The sequence below is a fragment of the Enhydra lutris genome, unplaced genomic scaffold (genome assembly GCF_002288905.1).
Source record: "Enhydra lutris kenyoni isolate GAN:26980312 unplaced genomic scaffold, ASM228890v2 scaffoldscaffold12, whole genome shotgun sequence".
In the NCBI taxonomy this organism is placed as follows: domain Eukaryota; kingdom Metazoa; phylum Chordata; class Mammalia; order Carnivora; family Mustelidae; genus Enhydra; species Enhydra lutris.
The window spans coordinates 55694525-55703262 of record NW_019154096.1 but is presented as its reverse complement, the minus strand read 5'-3'; the positions used below and the strand labels follow the sequence as shown (position 1 = coordinate 55703262).

At 43.5% G+C, this 8738-nt stretch overlaps 1 protein-coding gene across 4 annotated transcripts in view; it reads left to right on the top strand.

The window, feature by feature from the left end:
• The window catches only part of LOC111145169 (STN1, CST complex subunit), a 44398-nt gene extending 37123 nt beyond the window's left edge, over positions 1 to 7275 (top strand). For 2 of the 4 annotated variants that reach the window (XM_022499875.1, XM_022499874.1), the window contains exon 10: positions 6643 to 6955. In XM_022499875.1, coding sequence (XP_022355583.1) covers positions 6643 to 6803 — 161 coding nt within the window. In that variant the 3' untranslated portion in view covers positions 6804 to 6955. Of the gene's footprint in view, positions 1 to 6642 lie in introns of all 4 variants that reach the window. The other 2 variants (XM_022499877.1, XM_022499876.1) reach the window with 2 other exon arrangements.
• Positions 7276 to 8738: the final 1463 nt, after the last annotated feature.

Sequence of the window (8738 nt, the reverse complement as noted above, 5' to 3'; positions counted from 1 at the left end):
CCTGGGATCGAGCCCCGCATCGGGCTCTCTGCTCAGCGGGGAGCCTGCTTCCTCCTCTGTCTCTGCCTGTCTCTCTGCCTACTTGTGATCTCTGTCAAATGAATAAATAAAAAATCTTTAAAAAATAAAAAAATAAAAAAATAAAAAAAATAAATACGTTGGTGGAGTAGGAAGTACCAGCAACCTGTCTCTCCACTTAGACAACAATTACATCTGCCTAATATAATTATATTGAAACTCTAGAGTCTACTGGGGGCTTGCAACTTCCAGGGGAAGGCTTGGAGAGTAAATTTGGACTCTTTCAGTCAGTTTTGGCTCTTAGTAGCAGGTTTCATTTCCTCACACACCACCCCCCACAACATGGCAGGCACCTGTGCACATGTTCTTGGAGTAGCTTACACAGAGTTTGCAGCAACCTATGTAGCCAAAAAGGAACATGTCCTCCAAATATCAGGGATCTGTGCTCTGTTTGCCTATTGCTTCTTTCTTTAAAAAAAGTATTTTATTTATTTATTTGAGAGAGAAAGCAAGAACAGAGAGAGCACAAGCAGGGGGAACAGCAGAGGGAGAGAGAGAAGCAGACTCCCTCCTGAGTAGGGAGCTGCAAGCAGTACTTGATCCCAGGACCCTGGGAACATGGCCTGAGCCAAAGGCGGATGCTTCACTGACTGAGCTCCCCAGGCGCCACAGCCCATTGCTACTTCTCCAAGTTGCAGACAGAGAGGTGGCTGGCCACTGCCATACCTACTCCTGTTGTTTGCCAGCCCCTCCCCCAAAAGCTGAAGTGACTTCCGATGGGTTTAAATGACTGGTGCCCTTCCCTCCCACTTTCACTTTTCTTTATTCCCCTTTTGGGAGCCAGAAAAGAAAGACCAAGGTATTAAAAATCAATTGCATATATGGGAAAAATCAAAAAATGGTTATGCATGCCCAAAAGACATAGCCCAAGAAAAAGACTTGAGAAGACCTTAAGTTTATGCCTCAGGCTGATCCTTGGCACAGACCCAGCCTATAATTTAAAAAACAAAACAAAAGAAAAACCCAGAAAATCCTGGGGGAAGGGGGAAAATCTGCTCTCCAAAGTTATCACATTATTAAATTCAAATGTCCAGTTTTCAACTAAAAATCACAAGGTACACAAAAAAGTAGGAAAGTATGGCCCATTCAAAAGAAAAAAATAATCAACAGAAACCATTCCTGAGAAAGCCTTGATTGCAGATCTACTAGACACAGAATTTAAAACAACTGTCTTTAAAATGCTGAAAGAACTAAAGAGAGATGTGGAGAGATATGGAGAAGGTCAAGAAAATGGTAGATGAACAAAATGGAAATACAAATAAGGAAATTGAAATTGAACCTCAGAAGAAACCAGAAAGAAATTCTGGAGCTGAAAAGTGTAATAACTGAAATGAAAATTTCACTCTAGAGATTCAAAGGCAGAAGAAAAAAAATCAACAAACTTTACGTTGAAGAAAAGTAAACAGAGCTTAAGGGACCTGTGGGACACTGTCCACTGGGCCAACTTATGTATTATGAGAATCCTAGAAGGAGAAGAGAGAATATTTGAAGAACTGGTGGCTAAAAACTTCTTTAATTTGATGAAAAACAATTTGATGAAAGACATGAATACAAACATCTAAGATCCCCTGTGAACTCTCAAGTAAGATGAACTTAGACCCATACCACAACACGTCATAATCAGATATTTGAAAGGCAAAGACAGAGAGAGAATCTTGAAAGCAGCAAGAGAGAAGCAATTTGTCACATACAAAGGCCCATCAATAAGATTAGCATATTTCTCATCAGAAACTTTGGAGGCCAAAGGCTGTGGGCCAATACATTCAAAGTGGTAAAAGGAAAAAAAGCCAGAAACCTGTCAATGAAGGGTCCCATATTTAGTAAAACTGTGAGGAAGAGGGTGCCTGGGTGGCTCAGTCGGTTAAACCTCTGCCTTTGGCTCAGGTCATGATCTCAGTGTCCTGGGATCAAGTCCCGCATCGGGCTCTCTGCTCAGCTGGGAGCCTGCTTCCTCTCTCTCTCTCTGCCTGCCTTTCTGCCTACTTGTGATCTCTCTCTGTCAAATAAATAAAATCTTTAAAAAAAAAAGGTGAGGGAGAAATTAAGACATTCCAAGATAAAGCTGAGGGAATTTGTTACCAGTAGACATGCTCAGTAAGAAATGTTCAAGGGCATGTGACATAGTGAAATGAAAAGACACTGGGCAGTAACTCAAAGCCATGTGAAGAAATACAGGTCTCAGTAATGGTAAATATGTGGACAATTATAAAAGCTAATATTATAACAATGGTTTGTAACTTCACGTTTTGATTTCTGTACGATTTAAGAGGCCAATACATTGTTAAAGATAATTCTCAATCTACTGACATTATTGCAACTCTGGTTTTTATTTATTTATTTATTTATTTTTAAGATTTTTATTTATTCCTTTGACAGACAGAGATCACAAGTAGGCAGAGAGGCAGGCAGAGAGAGGGGGAAGCAGGCTTCCCGCTGAGCAGAGAGCCCGATGTGGAGCTCGATCCCAGAACTCTGGGATCATGACCTGAGCCAAAGGCAGAGGCTTTAACCCACTCAGCCACCCAGGCGCCCTGTAACTCTGGTTTTTAATTCCACATTTTGTTTTCTATATAATTTAAGAGACTAATGAATTTAAAAGAATACCTAGTTTATGTTCTTAGGTGACAGAATGCATAAAGATGTAATTTTGTGATATCAACAATCAAAAGATGCAGGGATAGCGCTGAAAAGGAGCAGGTTTTTCAGTGTTGAAGTTAAATTGGAATACATTCAAATTAGGAATGTGAGTAAAATCTCCATGGTAACCACAAAGAAAATAGCTATAGAATATGCACAAAAGGAAATAAAGGAATTTAAACACTTCACTACCAAAAAAAAAAAAAAAAAAAAAAAAATTGGCTGAACACAAAAGAATTCAGTAATGCAGGAAACGAAGGACAAAAAGTTATAAGGCATATGGAAAACAAATAACAAAATGACAAAAGTAAGTCCTTCCCCCGCCAACAGTAATTAGTTAAAACCTAAATGGATTTAACTCTCCATTCAAAAGACAGATTGGCAAAAGGGATTAAAAAAAAACATGATCCAACTATATGCTGTCTATAGAAGGCTCACCTTAGATCCAAAGACACAAATGGATTGAAAGTCAAAGGATGGAAAAAGATAACCCAGTGCAAACAAAAGTAACCAACAGAGAGCAGGAGTGGCTATACTAATATCAGACAAAACCAACTTTAAAACCAAAAAGTTTATAAGAGCAAAGAAAGGCATTATATATTATTAAAAGGTTCAGTACAGCAAGAAGATATAGCAATTATAAACATTTATGTACCTAATGACAGACCATCAAAATAGATGGAGCAAAAATGGACAAAATTGAAAGGAGAAATAAATAGTTCTGTGATCAAAATTGGGGACATCAGTCCTCTACTCTCAATAATGGGTAGAACAAGCAGACAGAAGGTAAGTAAGGAAATAGAGAACTTGAACACCACAAGAAATTAGATCTAATAGACCTACACAGAACACTCTCCAACAACAGAATACACATTCTTGTTGAGTGTACATGGGGCATTTTCCAGGATAGACCATATGTTGGGCCTCTAATTAAGTCTCCGTCAATGGTAAAAATACACCGTACAAAGTATCTTCTTTGACCATAATCAGATGGAGTTAGAAATCAATAACAAAGCAGGAAAACTTAACAAATTTGTGGAAATTAACACTCGTAAGTAGTAGATCAAAGAAGAAATCACAAAGGAAATTAGAAAATAGCTAGAGATGAATGAAAATGAGAATACAACATAACAAAACTTAGGAGATGTAGCACTAAAGGGAATGTTACAGCTATAAACACATTACAAAACAAGAGGGATCTCAGATCGAAACCTAACTTCTAACAATTTAAGGATCTAGAAAAGAACAAATTAAACCCAAAGGCTAGCAAAAGAAAGGCAATAATAATGATTAGAACAAAGATAAATGAGATAGAGAATAGGAAATAATAGAGAAAATGAAACCAGAAGGTGGTTCTTTGAAAAAAATGAACAAAATTGCCAAACCTTTAGCTAGAGGGACAAAGAAGAAGGAGAAAAGACTCAAATCACTAAAGTCAGAAATGAAAAAGACATTAGTATAGGTTCTACAGAAGTAAAGACTGTGAAAGAGGACTGTGAAAGATTGCATGTTAGCAAACTGTATCACCAGATGGTAGGGATGAATTCCTAGAAACACAGAACACACCAAGACTAAATCACATAGAAAAAGGAAATTTGGGCACCTGGGTGGCTCAGTGGGGTAAAACCTCTGCCTGCACTTCAGGTCATGATCTCAGAGTCCTGAGATCGAGTCCCGCATCGGGCTCTCTGCTCAGAAGGGAGCCTGCTTCCCCCTCTCTTTCTGCCTGCCTCTCCCTACTTGTGATCTCTCTCTCTCTCTGTTCAAATAAATAAATAAACTCTTTAAAAAAATGTAAAAGAAAAAGGAAATTTGAGTACAGCTATACCTAGTAAGGAGATTGAATCAGTAACTAAAAATCTACCAACAGAGAAAAGCTCTGGACCTGACGGCTTCACTGGTGAATTCTACCAAACATTTAAAAACTAAAACCAGTCCTTCTCCCATGTGACTGCAAGGTCACTTTGTGAGAATCCTTCCCAGACAGCAGCATGGCCTTTCTGAAGAGATAGTTGAAGGCCTCCAGGGCATTGCTGCTTAGGGCCCCACATACATCCGTAGGTCCTCTTGAGCCCTGAGCTTGGGCACGCAGGCCCTACAAAGACAGATTAAAAGCCGAACGGTGGTGAGGGTCCTAGTGCTCCATCTGCCACGTGTGGGCCCAGTTTGGCTGGAGCCCCTTTACACCATCCAGCATCACCCTTCTCAGGAAGAGCTGAAGCTGCTTTAGAGCCCGGACTAGGTTATGGGTGTCATCTTAGGTTATGGAGAGGATGACAGAATCATAGTCATTCCTGTGTAAGAGACACCTGCCACCAGGCTCCTTTAATCCCTATAGCCACGGGTGAAGGAGGCGATTTTCTCCCTATCTTACAGATGAGGAAACAGACCCAGAGACACGAACCAGTCTTCCCTGTCAGAGCCAGTACTTGAATGTGGGCCTGTTGGCCTCACGAGTCCACTGTCCCTCTGTAACTTGCTCCTCCTTGCTCAGCACTACACACACAGTAGGTGTTCAGGAAGTCTTTATTGAATGAATGTTGGAGGGACAGCCTGGAAACCAGTGAAGGTGACAAGTTTTTCAACAGTAAACTGGGAGGGAGAATGAGAGGACAGGGCCACTAGAGGTCAGAATTTAACAAGTCTTCGTTAGCTCTGGAGCACTGCTTGAGATGGTGTCTGACCCTGAGAGCTGGAAAGGACCCCAGAGGTACCCACACCCCCTTCACAGTCCCTCCCCCTCCTCATTGGTGAGAAAACTCGGCCTCAGAGATGCTGTAAGTTGCCCAAGGCCGCAGACCTGTGCCACCTCCCAGACCATGCTTTGCCCAACACCACGATACCTCTTTAATCACCTTCCTGGGGCCTCAAGCGTTTTGTTCTCTGAAAACATTTGGTGACTGTGTGGAACAGCAGGGGTGCCAGATGCTGGGGAGACAGAGGCCAAACCTGGCCCTGCATAGGGCTTGAAGTGAATCTGGGAGGCTGTTTTCTGTAATGATGTTTGACTTTGACTCAGAGTTACAGATGCATTTTACATCATGATCTGTTACTTTATATGTACATATATATGTACAGACACACACACATATATACGCATTTATGCATATGTAAAGTTTCACAAAATAATACTTGTGCTATAATGCAATGCATTTTGTAATTTCCTTTTCCTGTCTTTCTTAATCTGTTGGTAAGGAAACAATTGCTGATCACAACCCATTACGTTGATTTCATGACCCTCTCTAATGGTCACATCTTCACTGTGCATTCCACTACTGTGAATCATTGATTTGAACTAGGATAAAGGCTGCTAACCCTGAACTTTTCTCATTGTGTACCAGATGGTCTTAGGTGTTTTGGGGTGGAGGATAAGAGATTACTAGAACACAGCCATCATAGACAGGAATTCTTGGAAGCCTAGGCAGAGAAGTGGTGGGAGTCCCTTCTTCTCCAGGCTGTTATCTGAGTCAGGACTTATGGGAAAGGATATGGAGTCTGCCATAACCAGCTCTGCTGTCCGTCTCAAGAGGTGTCCCACCTGGAAAGCTATGGGTTCGGCACTGAATAGCACTTATACCTGTAATTGCCCTAGAGAAAAAAGATTATCAAGCACTAAAAATCCATTCAGTTATGGATAGTCCCTGAGTCAGGAGCAATCCTTGAAGGTTGAAGGCCTGAGTTTCCAAGTAGTGGGTCCACGTCATGTGGCGAAAGAAGGGGCCTAAGAACAGGGCTTTTGTTTCATTCCTGCTGGTGATCTAAACCAGTGCCTCTCCGACTCTGCTGTGCATCAGAATCGCCAGTGGATCTTGGGGAAGTGCAGGTTCTGACCCGGGAGCTGTGGAGACTTGTCCCGAGAGGGGGAGGCCACCGAGTGGGCTGAGGGTCTGACAGGAGCGCCAGGCTGAGCCCGCTGCCTCTCTCCAGCAGACGCAGAGAAGGGCTGCCACTTTCAGCACATCTTGGCCTGTGCCCGCCTGAGTGTCAGCCCAGACCTGAGCGAAGGCGTGCTGCAGCAGGTGCTGGAGCTCCTGGAGGACCAGAGCGACATCATCAGCACCACAGAACACTACTACACGGCGTTCTGAGGGGAGGCCGGCCCATGGGCTGGGCGGGGCGGGGCCGGGCCAAGGAAGAGGAGGAGCGGGTGGTGGTCACTCCTGGGCTTGGACTGTAAAGGTCACACAGAGGCTTATAGGTCTGGTGGCAGGGATCTCTTAATAAACTGTGAAATATGGTCACTTAAGGAATGGAATTTGGTGTGAATTCTGCCGTGTAGCTGCTGTATCTGTGGGATAAAGTAACTCATCTCAGTCATGACCTAGAAGAAAACCCTCCCCTTGACCTTCTCCCTGGACCGGCTGTTGCCCCTCAGAGCAGAAGGGAGGAGACAGTGTTGGCGGCTGAGTTGGTGTGTGTGTGGCTCCAGGCTCTGTCACGGTAAAGGGATGTCACGTGGTAAAGTGAAGTGAAGAGCACCTAGCCAGATCACACAGACCCAGAATGTTTCCAAACTTCAGAGCCTCTGCTCTTGTAGGCCTCTGTCAGAGGTTAGGAACCGAGTGTAGGGAACTGCTTCATGGGGGAATCCACTCACCTATGATTTCCAAGGTCGAGTACCAGAGGTGGGTCCCGAGTCCTGGGATGAATGTTGTTCACAGACCCACCCAGAGATGGGAATAAATGGACCCAAGGCATGGCCCTGTGTTGGTTGTTTTCCTTATTTTCCTTAGGAATTAAGAGGTCTCTCAGTACATTTCCCTATACTTGAGGACATACGTGACTAAATGTGTTGTCCTTTAATGCCCTGAAGTTGTTGGAGGCTCTCAGCCAGTTGCCTGGCTGCTAGGCATTATTTTCAAGGTTCCTGCTGAATGTGCAGGTCGCCCTGACACCACCCAGACAAAGACTCTGTATCTGCCCGGACAGGTGATGGAGTCCTGCTGTTACTAGGAACGGCAGGGGAAAGGGAAAAAAAAATCCGAGGTATGTGGTAGACTTGTTCTAACAGCTAAATGACAAATCCAGCCAGCAAAAATAAAGTGTGGGGAGAGATTTGGAGTTAATTACAGTCATTTCAAAAAAGCACATCTGCCTTCGTCTGCTACATTTGCTCTTGACGTCATAAGCTCTTCGTGGCTCTGCTGGAGAGCTTGCAGGCCTCAAGTTCTGCTCTATGTGGAAATGGAGTGGTTTTTATACTTAGAAGTTGGCTGCCGTTTCGTATGTCCGGCTGAGGGCTAGTACCAACAGATCGCTTCCTGTCGCCGACTTCTCTGACTTGATCCAGACATATGCCCTGTTTTTAACAGCCGTTTACCCAGATGGTTGCCCCTTGTCCTCCATGCATTTGGAAGCTTCCCCCGTGGAATGGAGTCTCCTGGAATAACACCCCAGCTGCCTTCCTTGATAGCAGCAGATGTTCCTTTTTGAATACATCTAGCCCAGGAAGGAGTCTCGAATCAGCAACCCCACTTCCAGGGTTTATCCCAAAGAGATGATCATGCAGGTAGGATAGGATGAATACACAAGATTTGCATTGCTGTGTGATCTAGAGTTCTTCATTGGGAAAAAATAGTTGCTCATGAGGAAAAGTGAGTTATGATACATGCACACAGTAAAATACTATGCAGCTATTAAGTGATGAAGAAGACAGATACTATTGCTATGTGAACACTCTTCCCAAGAAAGCAGTCACAGACCTGCTTCTATAGTATACCATTGATCTGAAACGAGTTGTATGTGTCTATCTGTAGAGAGTGTGTTTCTGTGTGTACATTGGCATAAATATGTCCCGTGTATACGCATACACACAGTTGATCAGTCCCCCCTCCTAGGAATACTTTCTGCACTCGGCTTTCCACACACTCTGGGTGCTCTCTCTCTCTTTCTCCATCTCCTTTTCCTGGTCTTCCATCTCCCTGAGGGCTTGGGGTTCAGTGTTAGACCTCATTCCTGTGCAGCTGGCTCCCTTGGAGAGCTTCACCAGTCGTGTGGCTCAGAAAATACATATGCTGACAGAC